Source organism: Anolis sagrei, chromosome X (assembly GCF_037176765.1).
Source record: "Anolis sagrei isolate rAnoSag1 chromosome X, rAnoSag1.mat, whole genome shotgun sequence".
NCBI lineage: Eukaryota > Metazoa > Chordata > Lepidosauria > Squamata > Dactyloidae > Anolis > Anolis sagrei.
This window is the reverse complement of record NC_090034.1, coordinates 103,857,609-103,883,024: the sequence shown is the minus strand read 5'-3', so window position 1 is coordinate 103,883,024 and position 25,416 is coordinate 103,857,609. Positions and strand designations below refer to the sequence as shown.

The 25,416-nt window shown below is 36.5% G+C and overlaps 1 protein-coding gene across 1 annotated transcript in view; it reads right to left on the bottom strand.

Moving 5' to 3' along the window:
- Positions 1 to 25,416, bottom strand: part of LOC132781373 (calpain small subunit 1) — a 26,093-nt gene extending 677 nt beyond the window's left edge. The window contains exons 1-10 of the mRNA XM_067461057.1: positions 25,302 to 25,416; positions 17,097 to 17,310; positions 15,090 to 15,123; positions 11,983 to 12,072; positions 10,695 to 10,752; positions 7,853 to 7,917; positions 7,523 to 7,591; positions 4,763 to 4,841; positions 2,695 to 2,811; positions 2,351 to 2,409 (exon numbers count right to left, since the gene is read on the bottom strand). Of these exons, the coding sequence (XP_067317158.1) occupies positions 2,351 to 2,409; positions 2,695 to 2,811; positions 4,763 to 4,841; positions 7,523 to 7,591; positions 7,853 to 7,917; positions 10,695 to 10,752; positions 11,983 to 12,072; positions 15,090 to 15,123; positions 17,097 to 17,272 (747 nt within the window). The 5' untranslated portion in view covers positions 17,273 to 17,310; positions 25,302 to 25,416. The remainder of the gene's footprint in view (positions 1 to 2,350; positions 2,410 to 2,694; positions 2,812 to 4,762; positions 4,842 to 7,522; positions 7,592 to 7,852; positions 7,918 to 10,694; positions 10,753 to 11,982; positions 12,073 to 15,089; positions 15,124 to 17,096; positions 17,311 to 25,301) is intronic.

Genomic DNA, 25,416 nt, shown 5'->3' with positions numbered 1-25,416 from the left:
ATTTTAAATTCAACATGTTTTTAAATTGACTTGCATGTTTAATTATTTTTGGATATTTATTTACATGTTGCGAGTTTAAATTGTATTGCTTTTTATGGCTGTTGTGAGCCACATCATCATCATCATCATCATCATCATCATCATTATTATTATTTGGAACACAACAAGATGAGTCCACAGCAGACACTCTGCTTGCTGTTGTATTGGATCACACGTCGGACACTTCCCAAGAGTCTAGGACTGTGTGATGTATTATTATTATTATTATTATTATTATTATTATTATTATTATTATTATTATTATTTGAAACACAACAAGATGAGTCCACAGCAGACATTTCCCAAGTGTCTAGGACTGTGTGATGTATTGGCAAATAATGCGTGTAGATCCCAGTAAGGTGGCTTTTTGCAGCTGGCAGATGGTAATTTGCCAGCGCCAATTGTTTTTAAGTGCAGGCCAAGGTCTTTAGGCACTGCACCCAGTGTGCTGATCACCACTGGGACCACCTTGACTGGATGTGCCAGAGTCTTTGCAGTTCGATCTTTAAATCCTCATATCGTGAGAGAGAGGGAAGGAAGGCTTTTCCAATTGTTGTTGTTGTTATTATTATTATTATTATTATTGCACCACATAACACGTTATTATTATTATTATTACACTACATAACACATTATTATTATTACACTACATAACACATTATTATTATTATTATTATTACACTACATAACACATTATTATTATCATCATTATTATTATTACACTACATAACACATTATTATTATTATTATTATTACACTACATAACACATTATTATTATTATTATTATTACACTACATAACACATTATTATTATTATTATTATTACACTACATAACACATTATTATTATTATTATTATTACACTACATAACACATTATTATTATTATTATTATTACACTACATAACACATTATTATTATTATTATTACACTACATAACACATTATTATTATTATTATTATTATTATTACACTACATAACACATTATTATTATTATTATTATTATTACACTACATAACACATTATTATTATCATCATTATTATTATTACACTACATAACACATTATTATTATTATTATTATTACACTACATAACACATTATTATTATTATTATTACACTACATAACACATTATTATTATTATTATTACACTACATAACACATTATTATTATTATTATTATTATTATTACACTACATAACACATTATTATTATTATTATTACACTACATAACACATTATTATTATTATTATTATTACACTACATAACACATTATTATTATTATTATTATTACACTACATAACACATTATTATTATTATTATTATTACACTACATAACACATTATTATTATTATTATTATTACACTACATAACACATTATTATTATTATTATTATTACACTACATAACACATTATTATTATTATTATTACACTACATAACACATTATTATTATTATTATTATTATTATTACACTACATAACACATTATTATTATTATTATTATTATTACACTACATAACACATTATTATTATCATCATTATTATTATTACACTACATAACACATTATTATTATTATTATTATTACACTACATAACACATTATTATTATTATTATTACACTACATAACACATTATTATTATTATTATTACACTACATAACACATTATTATTATTATTATTATTATTATTATTACACTACATAACACATTATTATTATTATTATTACACTACATAACACATTATTATTATTATTATTATTACACTACATAACACATTATTATTATTATTATTATTACACTACATAACACATTATTATTATTATTATTATTACACTACATAACACATTATTATTATTATTATTACACTACATAACACATTATTATTATTATTATTACACTACATAACACATTATTATTATTATTATTATTACACTACATAACACATTATTATTATTATTATTATTATTATTATTATTATTATTATTACACTACATAACACATTTTTGTTCCTGGGTTGTAAATGTCATTTCATTGGTTCTATCATAAACACATGGGAAAAGTTTACTAAACTTCCCAAACATTGTTCTTGCAGGAGGGACATCATCCTGCCAGAGCATATTTTGCTCTAATTTTCCAATGAATATCTTATCATTGAGTCCCAACCAATTCAACATAGTTTGTGGCACAAAAACCAAATTTCTGGAGTAGGACAACTACTTTCAAAATAAGAGCTTCACAATTAAACAGGAAATAGTACTTTCAAACCAGGAACAGTAATTTCTTTTATAATGTTATATAGATGGACTTCCTTCTTACCTCCCTTAAAGTCACACGGATTTGTCCGCTGCCATCTCTGTCCAAGGATTTGAAGGCACCTAAAAAAACCAGAACAAATATATTCCATGTATTCATTAGACAGGCAACTAAAATGAGCACTTTAAAGTCAATTAAATACACCAAAAATAAAAATAACAGTATAAAAACATCAGAGAGCTCTATAAATTCACATGCATGGAGGAATGCAAGGAATTCAAGTTGGCTGCCATAGTGCAGATAGAAAACCCACTGGGAGCAGCCATTAAAAACACATAACATTTCTGAACATAATTATGGCTCCTCAATCTGCATCCCTCCAGAAAAACCAATGGCCGGCGACTTACGAAACATGGCGTCCAGGCGGACCAGGCAGCTGATGAAGTTGTCGAAGTCCATGTTCCCGTTCTCGTCCGAATACCTGCGCACCATCATGCTGTAGAGCTGCTCGTTGAGCCGAAAACCTGAAATAGAGAAGGAAGATAGGCATTTTCTGTTTTTTAATATATATATATATATACATATATGTCATTAGAAAAGTCCTGCAAACATCATTGGGAGCAATGCCTCGAGTGAGAATGTATGCAGGAGCAAGACTGCACCACTTTGGCTCCTGAGTTGCAAAATGCTGCCCCCTGGTGGCAGAAAAGATTGGCTGGGAGGAGCAACTATTTGGCAGAAAAAGCTAAATAATTATAATTACTATAATATTTATGATTTATACCATTATACCATGGCATCAAATCATCCGGGTGTCCCCTGGGCAACATCCTTGCAGACGGCCAATTCTCTCACACCAGAAGCGACTTGCAGTTTCTCAAGTCGCTCCTGACACAACAAAATAAAATAAAATAAACAAAAACAAAAAACCATTATTATTATTATTATTATTATTATTATTATTATTATTATATGAAATCCAGCATATAGATCTCATTTGCTGTGATATACTGTGTTTTTGTGTCAGTAAAATAATAATAATAATTTAGCTTTATACCAGTCTACCATAGGATTAATAATAATAGTAATAATAACAATAAAAGGCCACCCTACTGGGATCTGCACGAATTATCCGCCGATACATCACACAGTCCCAGACACTTGGTAAGTGTCCAATGTGTGATCCAATATAACAACCAGCAGAGTGATCTTGTTTGCTGTGTACTAATCTAGTTGTGTTTCAAATAACAACAACAGCAATTTAGCTTGATACTATTCTACCATGGTATAAATAATAATAATAATAATAATAATTTAGCTTTATGTCATTCTATCATGGTATCAATAATAATAATAGTAATAACAATAATAATTTAGCTTTATAGCATTCTACCATGGTATCAATAACAATAAAATTAACAATGTAGCTTTATACCATTCTACCATAGTATCAATACTAATAATAATAATAACAATAATAATTTAGCTTTATACCATTCTACCATAGTATCAATACTAATAATAATAATAACAATAATAATTTAGCTTTATACCATTCTACCATAGTATCAATACTAATAATAATAATAACAATAATAATTTAGCTTTATACCATTCTACCGTGGTATAAATAATAGTAATAGTAATAATAATAATAATAATAATAATAATAATTTAGCTTTATACCATTCTACCATGGTATAAACAATAATAATAGTAATAACAATAATGATAATACTTTAGCTTTATACCATTCTCTCATGGTATAAATAATAATAGTAATAACAACAATAATTTAGCTTTATACCATTCTACCATAGTATAAATAATAATAATAGCAATAACAGTAAGAATAATAATTTAGCTTTATACCATTCTACCATGGTATAAATAATAGTAATAACAGTAATAATAATAATTTAGCTTCATACCATTCTACCATGGTATAAATATATAATAGTAATAACAATAACAACAACAGCAATAATAATAATTTATCTTTATACCATTCTACCATGGTATAAATAATAATAATAATAATAATAATAATAATAATAATTTATCTTTATAACATTCTACCATGATATAAATAATAATAGTAATAACAATAATAATAATTTATCTTTATACCATTCTACCATGGTATAAATAATAATAGTAATAATAATAATAATAATTTATCTTTATACCATTCTACCATGGTATAAATAATAATAGTAGTAATAATAATAATAATAATTTATCTTTATAACATTCTACCATTATATAAATAATAATAGTAATAACAATAATAATAATTTAGCTTTATACCATTCTACCATGGTATAAATAATAATAGTAATAGTAATAGTAATAATAATAATTTAGCTTTATACCAATCCCCAGGGATGCCATGGATTATAATTGAGAGGCTATTGTATTTCTTTTCTCAGCGAGTCTCTTTCTTTATCCGATCTTTCCTTCCTTCCTTCTTACCTGCAGCCTCAAAAGCACCTGGGAGTTCATTGCTGCCGATAGTCCCGGACCGGTCTGCATCAAAACGTTTGTAGATTCCCTGCCACGGAAGGATAACAAAGGAGAAAACACACACGTATCAGTCTTGGGAAACAGGACAGACAGGCTGAAAAGCATTCCCTTACTGCCCCGAAGCAAAATAGAAGAGCCATGCGTTGCTGTGAGTTTTCCAGGCTGTATGGTCATGTTCCAGAAGCATTCTCTCCTGACATTTCACCCACATCTACGGCACGCATCCTCAGAAGTTGTGAGGTCTGCTGGAAACTAGGCAAGTGGGGTTTATGTATCTGTGGAATGATGTCCAGGGTGGAAGAAAGAATTCTTGTCTGTCTGGCCATGTTCCAGAAGCATTCTCTCCTGACGTTTCGCCCACATCTATGGCTGGCATCCTCAGAAGTTGTGAGGTCTGTTGGAAACTAGGCAAGTGGGGTTTATGTATCTGTGGAATAATGTCCAGGGTGGAAGAAAGAACTCTTGTCTGTCTGGCCATGTTCCAGAAGCATTCACTCCTGACGTTTCACCCACATCTATGGCAGGCATCCTCAGAAGTTGTGAGGTCTGTTGGAAACTAGGCAAGTGGGGTTTATGTATCTGTGGAATGATGTCCAGGGTAGGAGAAAGAACTCTTATTTGCTTGAGGCAAGTGAGACCACCTTGATTAGCCTTTAATGGCCTTGTAGAGTCAAAGCTTGGCTGCTTCCTGCCTGGGGGAATCCTTTGTTGGGAGGTGTTAGCTGGCCACTCAGAAAACAGTGGAATTCCAGCCAGGAAACAGTCATATAACACCTTCCAACAAAGGATTTCCCCCAGGCAGGAAGCAGCCAGGCTTTGAAGCTACAAGACCATTCAATGCTAATGCAATTGGGAATTGAAGTCCATACACCTGGAGGCCATGCCTGACCTATTGTGTATAACTAACGTAGTTCGACACTGCTTTAACTGCTATTGTTGGAAAATAACCTCACGCTGGGTTGCTGTGAGTTTTCCAGGCTGTCTGGCCCTACTCGGACAATAAGGGATCGCCTAAGTATGCAAATTCCTACATCAGGAGAAAGGTGATATATATATATATGCATACATAATTTATTGTTATCTCAGCTTCCTCCCAATATGGGGACTCAAAGTAGCGAATGATAAATATGCCATATTACACTATGCAACATGATTGTTGTTCCTGATGCCATTTCCTTATTGGTTCTATCATAAAAATTTGAGAAAAGTTTATCAAACTTCCAAAACTTTGTGTTTGTGGGATATCCTGCTATAGCACATTTTGCTATAGCTTTTCAGTGAGGATCTCATTGAATCTCAACCAATGCAGCATAGTTTGTGACACAAAAGTACTTTCAAAGTACTGTATATACTCGAATATAAGCCTAGTTTTCCAGACCTTTTTTTGGGCTGAAAAAGTCCCTCTCGGCTTATACTCGAGTCAAGGTTATTTATTATTTTACTCTGTTATAAATACGTAATAAAGTAATTATTATTATTATTATTATTACATTTATTATTTTACTTTATTGTTGTTGTTACTATTACATTTATTATTTTACTCTATTTATAATTATTATTACTATTATTATTTTACTCTATTTATTATTATTATTACATTTATTATTTTACTCTACTTATTATTATTGTTATTACATTTATTTTACTCTATTTGTTATTATTATTACATTTATTGTTAATAAATAGAGTAAAATAATAAATGTAATAATAATAACAAATAGAGTAAAATAAATGTAATAACAATAATAATAAGTAGAGTAAAATAATAAATGTAATAATAATAATAAATAGAGTAAAATAATAATAGTAATAATAATTATAAATAGAGTAAAATAATAAATGTAATAATAACAATAATAATAATAATAAATAGAGTAGAATAATAAATGTAATAATAACAATAATAATAAATAATTATTGTTATTATTACATTTATTATTCTACTCTATTTATTATTATTATTATTGTTATTATTACATTTATTATTTTATATTATTATTATTATTACATTTATTATTTTACTCTACTTATTATTATTATTACATTTATTATTTTACTTTATTGTTGTTATTATTACATGTATTATTTTACTCTATTTATTATTATTATTGTTATTATTACATTTATTATTTTATATTATTATTATTATTACATTTATTATTTTACTCTACTTATTATTATTATTACATTTATTATTTTACTTTATTGTTGTTATTATTACATGTATTATTTTACGTTATTATTATTATTATTGTTGTTATTATTACATTTATAACTTTACTCTATTTATTATTATTGTTATTATTACATCTATTATTTTACTCTATTTATTATTATGGTTATTATTACATTTATTATTTTACTTTATTTATTATTGTTATTATTACATATATTATTTTACTTTATTATTATTATTATTGTTATTATTACATTTATTATTTTACTTTATTATTATTGGAAGGGTACGCAAGCACATTTACTCGAGTCAATCTGTTTTGGTAAAATTAAGTGCCTCGACTTATATTCGGGTCGGCTTATACTCGAGTATATACGGTAAGTGTTGCACAATTAAAATGTTGCACAATTAAATAACACTTTCAAACCAGGAAGAGAAAATTGTTCAAATTTAGTTACATACTCTGTGCATGGACCATAATAAAGTCTTGTTGTTGTTGTTGCCTAGTGTTTCCTATGCATTGCTTTGTTTACCTGCCACTTCTTGATATTGTTCCAGAGATATTTGAATTCGTCAAACCCGAGTTTCCCGGTTGTGTCGCTCTGCAAAGAGGAAAGTCAAGGGAAAAAAATGGAGACAAAGACACATACATTTCAGCATAGACCAGGCCTGGGCAAACTTGGGCCCTCCGGGTGTTTTGGACTCCAACTCCCACAATTCCTAACAGCCGGTAGGCTGTTAGGAATTGTGGGAGTTGGAGTCCAAAACACCCGGAGGGCCCAAGTTTGCCCTTGAACTGGACCAGGCGTGATAGCATTAGGCAAAACCTGGCTCTCAAAAGTCCCAAAGCAGCCAAAGGATACGTCCATGACGGCCACCATGCTGCGACAGGTGTCAATCCCAAACCCATCCGTCTTCAGGTCAGGATCTAGAAAGCAAACAAAGCGAGCTGAGTCTTTGTTGGGACATTATTATTATTATTATTATTATTATTATTATTATTATTATTATTTGAAACACAACAAGATGAGTCCACAGCAGACAAGATCACTCTGCTGGCTGTTGTATTGGATCACACTTCGGACACATTATTATTATTATTATTATTATTATTATTATTATTATTTGAAACACAACAAGATCCCCCCAGAGATTGGCAGGAAAGGTGTATAAAAGGAAGTAGTGGTGGGAAAAAGTCAGTAGTGTCTTTCTTGGCTGCAGAGATACAAGCAATATATCAATTTCAAAGCAAAAACGGCTTGTGAGCAGATATTTAATATTGCTATATAGATCAGTTTCCTTATTAGAACTTGTTGCTTCACAAGTTCCAATACAAGGCTTCTAGCACTCTCTACTGGCTTCAAAATGTCACAGAGAAATAATTGATTCAGCCAGGATGATTCAGTCAGGATGTCACGGAGGGAATTTGTGATGTCTTCGTGCCATCAGAAATTGACTCCTGACTCTTGACCTTGAAGGAGCTGGGGGTGGAGATGGCCAACAGGGAGCTCTGGCGTGGGCTGGTCCATGAGGTTGCAAAGAGTCGGAAGCAACTGAACAAATAAACAACAACATCTCTGAAACCCTGTCTCTGTCCAATCGAAACCCTATCACTATCCAATCGAAACATCATATCTGTTGAATTGAAACCCTATCTCTGTCCAATCCAAATGTTATTTCTGTTTAATTGAAAAACTATCTCCGTTCAATGGCACAGCTGTCTGAGTGTCAGCTGCATCAACATCACTTCTGACCAAAAAGGTCATGAGTTTGAAGCCAGCCCGGGTCGGAGTGAGCTTCCGACCAATTGTGTAGCTTGTTGTCGACCTTTGCAACCCGAAAGACAGTTGCATCTGTCAAGTAGGAAAATTAAGTTCCACCTATGTGAGGGGAGACTAATTTAACTAATTTACAAGGCCATAAAAAGACTCCAGCAAAAAGCATGCGGGAAATGCGGAAGTACTTCATCAGCGTCGCAGACGGACGATGAAAGCGACAGCTCCCCTGGCAGAGAGAAAAGTTAAATAGCCTCTGACTGTCTGTCTATATCTGTTGTGTGTCTTTGGCATTGAATGTTTGCCATATATATGTACGTTGTAATCTGCCCTGAGTCCCCTGCAGGGTGAGAAGGGCGGAATATAAATACTGTAAATAAATAAATAAGATTACTGCAGATGCAGACAGAAAATCAGAAGACACTTCCTTCTTGGGAGGAGAGCAAGGACCAATCTCGAGAAAAGAGTGAAGAGTAGAGACATCACACTGGCAACCAAGATCTGTATAGTTAAAGCAATGGTATTCCCCGTAGTCACCTATGGATATTTATTTATTTATTTATAGTTGTGAAAGGAGCGACTTGAGAAACTGCAAGTCGCTTCTGGTGTGAGAGGATTGGCCGTCTGCAAGGACGTTGCCCAGGGGACATTGCCTGAATGTTTTTGATGTGTTACCATCCTTGGGGGAGGCTTCTCTCATGTCCCCGCTTGGGGAGCTGGAGCTGATAGAGGGAGCTCGTCCGCACTCTCCCTGGAATGGAACCTGTGACCTGTCGGTCTTCAGTCCTGCCGGCACAGGGGTTTAACTCATTGCGCCACGGGGGGCTCCTCACCTATGGATGTGAGAGCTGGACCTTAGGGAAGGCTGAGCAAAGGAAGATCGATGCTTTTGAACTGTGGTGTTGGAGGAAAGTGCTGAGGGTGCCTTGGACTGCGAGAAGATCCACCCAGTCCATACTTCAGGAAATAAAGCCCAACTGCTCATTGGAGGGAAGGATAGTAGAGGCCAAGATGAAGTATTTTGGCCACATCATGAGGAGACAGCAAAGCCTAGAGAAGACAATGATGCTGGGGAAAGTGGGAGGCAAAAGGAAGAGGGGCCGACCAAGGGCAAGATGGATGGATGGCATCCTTGAAGTGACTGGACTGACCTTGAAGGAGCTGGGGGTGGTGACGGCCGACAGGGAGCTCTGGCGTGGGCTGGTCCATGAGGTCACGAAGAGTCGGAGACGACTGAACGAATGAACAACAACAACAATATAGCAATATTAAATAACCACTCACAAGCCGTTTTTGCTTTGAAATGGATATATGGCTTGTATCTCTGCAGCAAAGAAAGACACGACTGGCTTTTCCCCACCACCGCTTCCTTTTATACACCTTTCCTGCCCATCTCCCCCTCTTCTCAGTTTCCTTCTTAGAATTTGTTGCTTCACAAGTTCCAATACAAGGTTTCCAGCGCCCTTTGCTGGCTTCAAAATGTCACAGAGAGAGAATTGATTCAGTCAGGATGCCACGGAGGGAATTTGTGATGTCTTCATGTCGTCAGAAATTGACTTCTGACTCTTGACCTTGAAGGAGCTGGGGGTGGTGACGGCCAACAGGGAGCTCTGGCATGGGCTGGTCCATGAGGTTGCAAAGAGTTGGAAGCGAGTGAATGAATAAACAACAACATCTCTGAAACCTTGTCTCTATCCAATCCAAACCCTCCTTCCATTCAATTGAAACCCAATCTCCATTTAATCGAAGCCCTGTCTCAATCAAAACACTGTCTCTATTTACATCAAAACCTATCTCCGTTGAATCGACACCCAATCTCCGGTCAATCAAAACCCTCTCTCTGTTCAGTCCAAACTCTGCTTAACTGAGACCTTCTTTCTGTACAATCTGAACTATATCAATCCCTATCAACGTTCAACAGGAATCTTACGTCTGGTCACCACTTTGTTGAGGATGTTCATCAGCTCCGTCGCGCTCACTTCCATATCCTGCAAAGACAACAACACAATGAGGGCAGCCTGACCTATCCTCCAAATATGATGGAATACAACTCCCACAATCCTGGCAATGGGATTAGGGTATCCATAACTCAACGCAACTGGATTATTTCCGGTTATATAGCAGAAAGAAAATAAAAAATCCCATCTGCCTTTACTTGGAAGCTCCACTATAATCTAGAAATATTTCTTGTTGCTCTTCACTATGGCCAGGTTGACCATGGCGAAGTCTACACGGTCATAATATCCAGTTCCCGAATCCAGATTACCTGCTTTGAACTGGATTATATGCATCTACACCAGTGTTTCTCAACCTTCCTAATGCCGCGACCCCTTAATACAGTTCTGCATGTTGCGGTGACCCCCCAAACGTAAAATTATTTTCGTTGCTACTTCACAACTATAATTTTGCTCCTGTTATGAATCGTCATGTAAATATCTGATATGCAGGATGTATTTTCATTCACTGGACCCAATTTGGCACAAATACATAATACGTCCAGATTTGAACACTGGTGGGGTTGCGGGGGTTGATTTTTTCATTTGGGAGTTGTAGTTGCTGGGATTTATAGTACACCTACATATATTTATAGTACACCTACATATACACCTACATATAGTACACCTATAGTACACCTAGTACACCTTCTGAAGTCCACCAACGATGGAATTGAACCAAACTTGGCACACAGAACTCCCATGACCAACAGAAAATACTGGAAGGGTTTGGTGGGCATTGACCTTGAGTTTGGGAGTTGTAGTTCACATTATTACATTTGGGCATATTGAGTATTCCTGTCAAGTTTGGTCCAGATCCATCATTTGAGAAGCCTCCACCATGTTCCGGGGCAGAGAGTTCCACTGCTGAACGGCTCTCACAGTCAGGGAGTTCTTCCTCATGTTCAGATGGAATCTCCTCTCTTGTAATTTGAATTGTTTTGATAATTGTTTTAATTGTATTTTGATATTTGTTATGGCATCGAATTGCTGCCGACTGTGAATCGCCTTGAGTCGTCTCTGGCTGGGAAAGGCGGGATACAAATGCAGTAAATAAATAAATAAATATAGGCACTGTACCCAGTGTGCCAATCACCACTGGCACCATCTTTATAGCTTGTGCCAGAATATATTATTATTATTATTATTATTATTATTATTATTATTATTATTATTATTGGCATGTCTTCCCTTTAGTGGAGTTTAAATATAGCCAGGGCTCACCTCTCCCGCCAGCTGCGTGAAGAGCCTCCGGAATTGCCGCACTTCCTCGCTTTCGTTGGATTCGACTTGGGAAAAGTGGCTGCGAGGAGGCTGAGAAGAGAGACACAATCTTTAAATAATATAATGGAGTATAATGGGTTTATTTTCCATGGAGGTTCAGAGCCAAAGACCTCCCTCCCCCACAAAAAATGGGGAAACCAAAAATAAAAATACTATTTTTTTTAAACCCAAGAGAACACTTGTTCTAAGAAGCCTTAGGTCAGGAGTCTGCAAACTTTGACTATTGTTTGTTGTTGTTGTTGTTGTTGTTGTTGTTGTGTGCCTTCAAGTCATTTCAAAATCCGGGTGACCCCAAGGTAACCTTCTCACAGTTTTCCGGACGAGATTTATCCCAAGGGGATTTGCCTTTGGCCCCTTCTACACTGCCATATAATCCAGATTATCAAATCAGATAGTCCACATTATCTGCTTTGATCTGGATAGTATGAGTCCACACTGCCATAGAATCCAGTTCAAAGCAGATAATTTAGACTTTATATGGCAGTGTAGAAGGGGCCTAAGACATACTTTCTGAATTCCTTCTCTCTTTTTCCTTCCTTCCTTTCTCTTTTTTCTTCACTCCTCCACACCTCATTCCCTCTCTCCTTCCATCCATTTATCCTTCCATCCGTCTTCTACTTCTCCTTCTCTCTCTTCTTCCTTCCTTCCTTCCTTCCTTCCTTCCTTCCTTCCTTCCTTCCTTCCTTCCTTCCTTCCTTCCTCTTTCTTCTTCACTCCACCCTCATTCCCTCTCTCCTTCTATCCATTCATCCTTCCATCCTTCTTCTACGTCTCCTTCCATCTTTCTTCTTCACTACCCTCATTCCCTCTCTCCTTCCATCTATTCATCCTTCCGTCCTTCTTCTACTTCTCCTTCCCTCTTTTTCCTTCCTTCCTTCCTTCCTTTCTCTTTCTTCTTCACTCCTCCACCCCTCATTCCCTCTCTCTTTCCATCCTTCTACTTCTCCTTCCCTCTTTTTCCTTCCTTCCTTCCTTCCTTCCTTCCTTCCTTCCTTCCTTCCTTCCTTCCTTCTTCACTCCACCCTCATTCCCTCTCTCCTTCCATCCATTCATCCTTCCATCCTTCTTCTATGTCTCCTTCCATCTTTCTTCTTCACTCCTCTACCCTCATTCCCTCTCTCCTTCCATCTATTCATCCTTCCGTCCTTCTTCTCCTTCCCTCTCTTTTTCCTTCCTTCCTTCCTTCCTTCCTTCCTTCCTTTCTCTTTCTTCTTCACTCCTCCACCCCTCATTCCCTCTCTCCTTCCATCCTTCTTCTACTTCTCCTTCCCTCTCTCCTTCCTTCCTTCCTTCCTTCCTTCCTTCCTTCCTCTTTCTTCTTCACTCCTCCACCCCTCATTCTCTCTTTCCTTTCATCCTTTTTCTACTTCTCCTTCCCACTCTTTATCCTCCCTTCCTCCCTCCCTTCCTTTCTCTTTCTTCTTCACTCCTCCAGCCCTCATTCCCTCTCTCCTTCCATCCTTCTTGTACTTCTCCTTCTCTCTCTTCTTCCTTCCTTCCTTCCTTCCTTCCTTCCTTCCTTCCTTCCTTCCTTCCTTCCTCTTTCTTCTTCACTCCACCCTCATTCCCTCTCTCCTTCTATCCATTCATCCTTCCATCCTTCTTCTACGTCTCCTTCCATCTTTCTTCTTCACTACCCTCATTCCCTCTCTCCTTCCATCTATTCATCCTTCCGTCCTTCTTCTACTTCTCCTTCCCTCTTTTTCCTTCCTTCCTTCCTTCCTTTCTCTTTCTTCTTCACTCCTCCACCCCTCATTCCCTCTCTCTTTCCATCCTTCTACTTCTCCTTCCCTCTTTTTCCTTCCTTCCTTCCTTCCTTCCTTCCTTCCTTCCTTCCTTCCTTCCTTCTTCACTCCACCCTCATTCCCTCTCTCCTTCCATCCATTCATCCTTCCATCCTTCTTCTATGTCTCCTTCCATCTTTCTTCTTCACTCCTCTACCCTCATTCCCTCTCTCCTTCCATCTATTCATCCTTCCGTCCTTCTTCTCCTTCCCTCTCTTTTTCCTTCCTTCCTTCCTTCCTTCCTTCCTTCCTTCCTTCCTTCCTTTCTCTTTCTTCTTCACTCCTCCACCCCTCATTCCCTCTCTCCTTCCATCCTTCTTCTACTTCTCCTTCCCTCTCTCCTTCCTTCCTTCCTTCCTTCCTTCCTTCCTCTTTCTTCTTCACTCCTCCACCCCTCATTCTCTCTTTCCTTTCATCCTTTTTCTACTTCTCCTTCCCACTCTTTATCCTCCCTTCCTCCCTCCCTTCCTTTCTCTTTCTTCTTCACTCCTCCAGCCCTCATTCCCTCTCTCCTTCCATCCTTCTTGTACTTCTCCTTCCCTCTCTTTTTCCTTCCTTCCTTTCTCTTTCTTCTTCACTCCTCCACCCCTCATTCCCTCTCTCCTTCCATCCATTCATCCCTCCATCCTTCTTCTACTTCTCCTTCCCTCTCTTTTCCCTTCCTTCCATCCCTTCTCCTTTCCTTTCTTTCCCTTTCTTTTCTTTCTTTCCTTGCCACTTCTCTCTTTCCTTTCTTCCCCCTCCTTTCCTTTATCTTCTTTTTTATTTCTCTGCCTTTTCTTTTTATGCTTTCCTCTCCTCTTTCTCTTCCTTCATTCCTCCCCTTCTCCTTTCTTTCTCTTCCCTTTCTTCTCCTTTCTTCTTTGCCTCTTCTCGTATCTTACTCCGGACCTTTTCCTTTCTTTTCCTTCCTTCCCTCCTTGAGCAAAAACTTCCAAAACATATCAGGATGCAATGAAGCGATGTTACGAAAATGCACTGAATCAAAGTTACCTGATTGCTATAACACAGGCATGGGCCAACTTGGGCCCTCCCTCCAGGTGTTTTGGATTGCAACTCCCATCATTCCTAACAGCCTCAGGCCCTTTCCTTTTGCCCCTCAGCCGCTTAAGCGGCTGAGGGGCAAAAGGAAGGGGCCTGAGGCTGTTAGGAATGATGGGAGTTGCAATCCAAAACACTTGGAGGGAGGGCAAGTAACTTTCGTCAAATACCATAAGAAAAGATAAAGAAATTCCAATATAACCATTCCTGCAGGTGACTTACCGGAGGCTCCGGGTTGTATTGAGCTGCTGCTTCACTATTATGTCAATCAAAGGAGACAAAACAAAGAAATATATTATCAAAGACGTGATCTTTCTGAACCAGCTGCCCCGTTTCCCAGCTACATTGTAGAGTAAGTGCAGTTTGATACCACTTTAACTATGGAATCCACTCCAGGGAGTTGTAGTTTTATGAGGCATTGAGCCATTCAGGTCTCACCAAACTACAAATCCCAGGATTTCCATAGTCTTGCGCTTTGATTGTGTTTTTCCTGCATGGCAGAATGGGGTTGGACTAGATGGCCCTTATGATCTCTTCCAACTCTATCACTCTATGATTCTTTATCTATATGTATCATCAAATCACAGAGTTGGATCCCAAAGGCCATCCATTCCCCTTCCCTGCATGTATATATTTATGTATCTATAGTAATATCTTTATCTATCATCGAATCACAGGGGAGCGTGCTTGTTCCATCCATGTTCAACATCTACACAAATGACCAGCCACTGCCAGAAGGGACGGAAAGTTTCATCTATGCTGATGATCGTGCCATCACCGCTCAAGCAGGGAGCTTTGAGATGGTGGAACAGAAGCTCTCAAAAACTGTAGGTGCTCTTACTGCCTATTACAGGGGAAACCAGCTGATCCCCAACCCATCTAAAACACAGACATGTGCCTTTCACCTTAAGAACAGACAAGCACCCCGAGCTCTGAGGATTATTACCTGGGAAGGAATCCCACTGGAGCATTGCAGCGCACCCAAATACCTGGGAGTCACTCTGGACCGTGCTCTGACCTACAAGAAGCACTGCCTGAACATCAAGCAAAAAGTGGGCGCTAGAAACAATATCATACAAAAGCTGACTGGCACAACCTGGGGATCACAACCAGACACAGTGAAGACATCTGCCCTTGCGCTATGCTACTCTGCTGCTGAGTATGCATGCCCAGTGTGGAACACATCTCACCACGCTAAAACAGTAGATGTGGCTCTTAATGAGACATGCCGCATTATCACGGGGTGTCTGCGCCCTACACCACTGGAGAAATTACACTGCTTAGCCAGTATTGTACCACCTGACATCCGCCGGGAAGTAGCAGCCAATAGTGAAAGGACCAAGGCAGAGACATCTCCAGCTCATCCCTTGTTTGGGTATCAGCCAGCACGTCAACGACTTAAATCTAGAAATAGTTTTCTAAGATTTACAGAGACACTCTCTGGAACACCTCAGCAAGTGAGAGTCCAAAAGTGGCAGGCTCAAACCCAGCACCTCAACCAATGGCGGATACCAAATGAGAGACTCCCCCCTGGGCACACAGAAGGCTGGGCGACTTGGAAGGCGCTGAACAGACTGCGCTCTGGCACCACGAGATGCAGAGCCAACCTTTAGAAATGGGGCCACAAAGTGGAATCCTCGACATGTGAGTGCGGAGAAGAGCAAACCCCAGACCACATGCTGCAATGCACCCTGAGCTCTGCCATATGCACAAGGGAGGACCTTCTTGCAGCAACACCAGAGTCACTCCAAGGGGCCAGGTACTGGTCAAAGGACATCTAATCAACTACCAAACTCACAAATGTTGTATTTTATCTGTTTGTTTGCTTTGTTCTGTTAGAAATGTAATGCAATGGTCTGGTTAATGTGACACGACAAATAAATAAGATCGAATCACAGTTGGAAGGGATCCCAAAGGCCATCTAGTCCAACTTCCTGTATCTATATACTTATGTATCCATATCCATATCTATATCTATCATCAAATCACAGAATTATAATTCCTAAGGCCATCTAGTCCAACGCCCTGTCTCTATGTATGTATGTATGTATGTATGTATATCAGTCCATCAAAGAATCAGAGTCGGAAGGGATCCCAAAGTTCATCTAGTCCCACTCCCTGTATGTATATATCAATATATAGTTCAAAAGGTGTCCAACTGCATTTATTCTACAGTGCAGATCCAAGAAAGCATGCATATTCCTCCAATCCTGAATAACATACACTCACCTGATGGCGCTGATGACTCCGCCCAGGATTCCCATGGCTCCGCCCCCTCCTCCACCACCGCCTCCTCCTCCGCCACCACTCAAAAACCCGCCAATCACATTGCCGATGTTGATGTTCCCGCCTCCGCCACCGCCTCCTCCTCCTCCACCTCCAAGGAAGTTTTTCACCAGGAACATCTCTAGACTCTTAAAGATTCAAAGTTGGCACAGATGGTCTAAAAGGAAATAAAAGATGATCCAATTGCAACATCCGTTTAATATACCTGCATCTTGGGGTGCGTCTACACCGCAGAGTTAACGCAGTTTGATCCCACTTTAACTGCTATGGAATCCTGGAAGGTGTAGTTTGCAAGAGATGGCGAAAAATGTTGGGAAACTACATCTCCCAGGATCCCATAGCTCTAAGTTAAAGTGTGATCAAACTGTGTTCAAACTGCATTAATTCAACAGTGCAGATGCTTTGGACACATAGAAATATTGCATTTGAAGTAATGCTACAAACACCCAATGTACTATTGTCTATTATTATTATTAATATTATTATTATATTATATTTATATTATATGTATATTTTATATTATATTTTATATCCCAGTTTATCTCTCCCAAAGGAGACTATTATTATTGTATTTATATTACATTTATATTTGATATAATATATATATTATATATTATATTTATATTTATACCCCGCTTTATCTCTCCCAAAGGAGACTATTATTATTATATCTATATTATATTTATATATTTTATATATATATATTTATATAATATTTTATATTTATACCCCACTTTATCTCTCCCAAAGGGGATTCAAAGCAGCTTAACCTAAAAGCATCAGGATAAAATTTAAAACATTGTAGTTCACCCACAATGTTATGCATCTGGTGCAAATTTGCCCAACGTAACAAACTTTACGTATGGATGGGAGTTTCTCGGGGTTAACTTGGCATGACGGGAGTTGTAGTTCACCCATAACCTTATGGACTTTGTAAGGTTATTATTATTATTATTATTATTATTATTATTTTACTGACACCACAGTATGTCACAGTAAACTAGATCTATATGCTGGATTTTGTATATTATTATTATTAATATTATACTATATATTATTATTTATATTAGTATTTTTAATTTCATATATTATTATTATTTATTAGTAGCTTGGGTATTATTGTGGTGTCAGTAAAATAATAATAATAATAACAATAATAACAATAACAATAATAACCTTATGCATTTTGTACCCAAGCTACTAATAAATAATAATAATAATATATGAAATTATAAATAATAATATATAGTATAATATAAATAATAATAATAAAAATAATAAAAATAATATACAAAATCCAGCATATAGATCTCATTTACTGTGACATTCTGTGGTGTCAAAATAATAATAATAACAATAATAATAACAATAATAATAACAATAATAACCTTATGCATTTTGTACCCTAGCTACTAATAAATAATAATAATAATATATGAAATTATAAATAATAATATAAATAATAATATATAGTACAATATAAATAATAATAATAAAAATAATAAAAATAATATACAAAATCCAGCATATAGATCTCATTTACTGTGACATTCTGTGGTGTCAAAATAATAATAATAACAATAATAATAACAATAATAATAACAATAATAACCTTATGCATTTTGTACCCTAGCTACTAATAAATAATAATAATAATATATGAAATTATAAATAATAATATAAATAATAATATATAGTACAATATAAATAATAATAATAAAAATAATAAAAATAATATGCAAAATCCAGCATATAGATCTCATTTACTGTGACATTCTGTGGTGTCAAAATAATAATAATAATAATAATAATAACAATAATAACCTTATGCATTTTGTACCCTAGCTACTAATAAATAATAATATATGAGATTATAAATAATAATATAAATAATAATATAAATAACAATATATAGTATAATATAAATAATAATAATAATATACAAAATCCAGCATATAGATCTCATTTACTGTGACATACTGTGGTGTCAGTATAATAATAATAATCTTATGCATTTTGTACCGAAGCTACTAATAAATAATAATAATATATGAAATTATAAATAATAATATAAATAATAATACAAATAACAATAAATAGTATAATAATAATAATAATAATAATAATAAGTATACAAAATCCAGCATATAGATCTAGATTACTGTGACATACTGTGGTGCCACTATAATAATAATAATAATAATAATAATAATAATAATATAGTATAGTATTATTAATAATAATATAAATAATATACAAAATCCAGCATACAGATCTCGTTTACTGTGACATACTGTGGTGTCGAATAATAATAATAATAATAATAATAAATAGTATAATATTATTAATAATCTATATATATAATAAAGAAGAGTGTTTGTATCGGACAGAGGAATTGTGGAGGGCGGAGGGCGGACGGTGTATGTGCCAGCGTTCTGATTGGCCAGCCAGAAAGTTCCAACATTCCGATTGGCTGGGCAGCGGTGCTATTTGCATATGGTCTCTGATTGGCCAGCTTCAAGAGGAGCCCCTGGTGGAGAAAAGAGTTCATGACAGAAACGGAGTCATGAGAAGGAAATTTGCATATGGTCTCTGATTGGCCAGCCTCAATTCCAACATTCCGAGATGAGAAAGAGAGGAAAGGAAAGGCCGGGGGCTGGGTCAGAACACTCCCAATACAGACCGAAATAGGCACACAGAGCCCCCATCACCCACTCTACATCCTACTGCAGTTTGGAGGACTATGAACCATGGATGATGGGACTTGCAGTACCACCACACACATTCTGAGACCGCTGTTAACCTTATCCAATGACTGATCAGGACCAAATTTCACACAGAGACCTCTCATGACCCACTTTACGTCCTGGTGTGGTTTGGCCGAGATGGACCGTGGATTATGGGACTTGCAGTACCACTGCTCAATTCTTCAGACCACTGCAACCCTCATCCAATTACTGATAAATACCAAACTTGGCACACTGAGTCTCCATGACGCACTCTACATCCAGGTGCAGTTTGAGGGAGGATGCACCATGGATGATGGAACTTGCATTACCTGCACTCCCTTCCTAAGACCATTACAACTGCCAACGATGATGGATCAGGACCACAATTTACACAGAGAGCCTGCATAACTCACTCTACATCCTGGTGCGGTTTGGAAGAATTTGACAATGGATGATGGGACTTGCAGTCACTTCACTCACTTCCTGAGACCACTGAGACCCTCGCCAATGACTCATCAAGACTAAACTTGGCACATGGAGCTTCAATGACCCACTCTACATCCTGGAGCAGTTTGGAGGATGACAGACCATGGATGATGGGACTTCAAGTACCTCCACTATCCAAGACTACTGCAAAACTCATCTAATGACCAATCAAGACCAAAGTTGGCACACAGAGCCCCCATGACCCACTCTACATCCTGCTGCAGTTTTGGAGAAGGGTGGACCATGGATGATGGAACTTCCAGTACCTTCACTCACATTCTGAGATCTCTGCAAACCTCATCCAATGACGGATCAACACCAAACTTGGCACATAGACCTCTCATGACCCACTTTACGTCCTGGAGTTATTTGGAAAACTTTGGAGATGGATGATGGGACTTGCAGTACCGTTGCTCACCTCCTGAGACCACTGAGACCCTCGCCAATGACTAATCAAGACTAAACTTGCCACATGGAGCTCCAATGACCCACTCTACATCCTGGTGCAGTTTGGAGGAGGACAGACCATGGATGATGGGACTTCAAGTACCTCCACTCCCTTCCAAAGATTGCTGCAACCCCCTTCTAATGACCAATCAAGACCACACTTGACACACAGAGCCCCCATGATCCACTCTACATCCTGCTGCAATTTGAAAGGGGATGGACTTTGGATGATGGGACTTGCAATACCTTCACTCACTTACTGACACCACTGCCACCCTCATCTAATGACTGATAAAGTCCAAACTTGGCACACAAAGCCCCCATGACCCACTCTATATCCTGCTGCTGTTTGTAGGAGGATGGCCCATGGATGATGGGACTTCAAGTACCTTCACTCACTTCCTGAAAATAATGCTGCCATTATCCAAAGACCAATAAAGACCAAACTTGGCATACAGAACCGCCATTACCCACTTTCTCTAATAACCCGGGCAACGCCGGGTCCCCAAGCTAGTTATTATATAAATAATAAAAATAATATATAAAATCCAGCATATAGATCTCGTTTACTGTGACATACTGTGGTGTCAGTATAATAATATTAATATAGTATAATATTAATAATAATAAAAATAATAAAAATAATATATAAAATCCAGCATATAGATCTCATTTACTGTGATATACTGTGGTGTCAGTAAAATAATAATAATAATAATAATAATAACCTTATGCATTTTGTACCCAAGTTACTAATAAATAATAATAATATATGAATTATAAATAATAATATAAATAATATAAATAATCCTAAAAATTAAAAATAATATACAAAATCCAGCATATAGATCTCGTTTACTGTGACATATTGTGGTGTCAGTATAATAATAATAATAATAATAATAATAATAATAATATACAAAATCTAGCATATCGATCTCATTTACTGTGACATACTGTGGTGTCAGTAAAATAATAATAATAATAATAATAATAACCTTATGCATTTTTTACCCTAGCTACTAATAAATAATAATAATATATGAAATTATAAATAATAATATAAATAATAATATATAGTATAATAAAAATGAAAATAATAAAAATAATATACAAAATCCAGCATACAGATCTAGTTTACTGTGACATACTGTGGCGTCAGTATAATAATAATAATAATAATAATAATAATAATAATAATATAGTATAATATTATTAATAATAATATAAATAATAAAAATAATATATAAAATCCAGCATATAGATCTCATTTACTGTGACATACTGTGGTGTCATAATAATAATAACAACAACAATAATAACAACAATAATAACAATAATAACCTTATGCATTTTGTACCCAAGCTACTAATAAATAATAATACTAATAATAATAATAATAATAATAATATAAATAATAATATATAGTATAATATAATACTGTGATGTCAGTATAATAATAATAATAAAGTATAATATTAATAATAATAATATAAATAATAATATACAAAATCCAGCATATAGGTTTCGTTTACTATGACATACTGTGGTGTCAGTAAAATAATAATAATAATAATAATAATATAATAACCTTATGCATTTTGTACCCAAGCTACTAATAAATATAATAATAATAATAATAATATAAATAATAATATATAGTATAATATAATACTGTGATGTCAGTATAATAATAATAATAAAGTATAATATTAATAATAATAATATAAATAACAATATACAAAATCCAGCATATAGGTTTCGTTTACTGTGACATACTGTGGTGTCAGTAAAATAATAATAATAATAATAATAATAATAATAATAATAATATAATAACCTTATGCATTTTGTACCCAAGCTACTAATAAATATAATAATAATAATAATAATAATAATATACAAAATCCAGCATATAGATGAAGTTTACTGTGACATACTGTGGTGTCAGTAAAATAATAATAATAATAATAATGGATCTCATAGGTGGAATTTCAGAGCCTCGTGTTCAAAGCACAAGCATTGCAAGACAAGGAAATCATCCGGTGTAATTACAATGACTGTCTCTCCCACACACAAAGAAAACACAAGTGTTTGCACACCGTTTGCATTGAGCTTTACTTTGGAACATGTCCATCGAAGCAGAAAACTAGGAATGAATAGGAACAGGTGGTTTAGTCGGTTGGGAGGGGAAAAAAGGGGATAATAATAATAATAATAAGCTGGCATTAATATGCGGTTGGGAAAGAACAAGAGTAATTAGAAACCAGTGTAAATGCGCCCTTTCTTCTACCCCAAAGGGGGTTCTGGCATTTGGAAGTAAGATGCTTCCAATTCCCTAATTGCTTTTTATTGGCAACAGATTCCTCTCTGTTTGGCCAGTTCCTCGTTCCAAAATTATATGGCAACTTTGCAGAAAAAAATGGGATCTGCAGGGTTTTTTTCTGTAGGATTTTCTGCCAAGGATCCATCCACACTGGACAACAATAATAAAACTTTATTTATATTCCACCCTGTCTCACCAGGGGGACTCACTGCAGTTTGATACCACTTGAGCTGCCCTGACTCACTGCTCTGGATTCCTGGGAGTTGTCATTTTGCAAGGCCTCTGGAGCCTTTCTGCAAAACGGTGCAAATTGCAAATCCCCGGGATCCCTAACATTGATTCATGATCATTCAAGGGATATGAATCTGCATCGATTCTGCAATGTGTAGATCCTGCTTATGGTGATCCAAAGTAGATTCAAGGTAGTAATAATGTACTAATGCTATGTCATCCTGGGAGTTGTAGTTTGGTGGAGAGAGAAAGCTGGGTATAGGTAATAATAACTCTATTATTATTATTATTATTATTATTATTATTATTAATCTATTAATAGAGTAATAATAATTCTAATAATAACAATAATAATTCTAGTAATTATTCTATTGATCACAATTATAATCCTATCAATAATAATTCCAAAATGACAACTCCCAGGATTCCATAGCCTTGAACCATGGCAGCCCAAGAGGTGCCAAAACCGCATTAGCTCTACAGTGTAGATGCCCCCTTTCAGATCTCTCTCAATGGGCGTGTTAGATCAAAAAAAGATCCAGGAAGAGGAAGCAGAAGGGAAGGGAGGAACGGAAGCAATGAAAAAAATAATACATGGGGGCAATCCCTTAGAAGAAGAACGGTATACAGCTGATCCCATGGGGATCCAGTTGATCCCATGGGGATCCAGTTGATCCCGTGGAGACCCCGTGGAGATCCAGTTGTGCTGGAGCAAAAGAAGGACCATCTATTTGAAAGTCGATCCAGTAGATCCATGGGTTTCCTTGGAAAAAGAACTGGATCCAATGGACCATGTGGAGATCCAGTGGATCCCATATAGAACCAGTTGATCTGGGGCAAAAAGGAAGGGACCAGTAGAGGGGAGCAAATAATTCTTTGAAACTTGATCCAGTAGATTTGGCTTCATTGGAAAAAAGAACTGGATACAGCTGACCTATGGAGATCAAGTGGATCCCATGAAGATCTTGTGGAGATCCTGTGGATCTGAAGCAAAAGGGGGCAACATCTCTTTTAAACTTGATCTGTGGGTTTCATTGAAAAGAACTGAATGCAGTGGACCCCCATAGAAATCCTGCGGATCATATAGATCCAGTAGGTCTGGAGCGAAATGGGAGGAACCAGCAGAGGGGTACGAAAATCTCTTTAAAACTTGGTCCAGTAGATCTGGCTTCATTATTTATTTATCTGCATTATTTCTATCCCGCCCATTTCAGCCTGAAGGCGACTCAGGGCAGTATACACAGTCGGCCATTTGAAAAAAGGAACTGGATCCAGTTGACCCACGGAGATGCAGTGGATCCCATATGGGTACAGAAGAGTTGGAGTGAAAGGGAGGCACCAGTAGAGGGGGAACAGAGATCTCTCTTGAAAGTTTGATCCAGTAGACACCCCCCTATGGGGATCCAGTGGATCCACTAGATCTTGAGCGAAAAGGGAGGAAAAGATCTCTTAGAAACTTGGCACGGAGTTTTATAGCGGAAAGTAGCAACGTGTGGGGAGGGGGGGGAGAGAATAAGGGATCCAGTGGATCCACTAGATCTTGAGCGAAAAGGGAGGAAAAGATCTCTTAGAAACTTGGCACGGAGTTTTATAGCCGAAAGTAGCAACGTGTGGGGAGGGGGGGGGGAGAGAATAAAGATCCCAGCAAGAGGCTCCAAAGTGGATGGGAAAAAAGGATCCCAATGGGATCCCTATTTTAAAATATATATGAAAATAATCATAAAAGGGAAGGAATAAGATCCCATGATCTCTTAAAAAAATAAGGGAAGGGAGACTTGAATTGGGGCCCAGCAGAGGAAGTGGATTCCTTCCTTCCTTCCTTCTTCTACTCTCATGGGAGGGGATCCCTTAGGAGATCTATAGATCCCAACTGGAGGAGAGGGAAAATGTGGTTAAGGGTGTGGGATCTTTCCCTTTCTCCTCGCTTACCCGATTACGAGAGGCTCTTGGTTGCTGCTTCTTCTTCCTTTCCGGGCGGGCTGGCTTCCTTTCCGAGGAATCGACTGCTGCGGGATCCACCACGCCCGAGAGGAAGGCAGGCAGG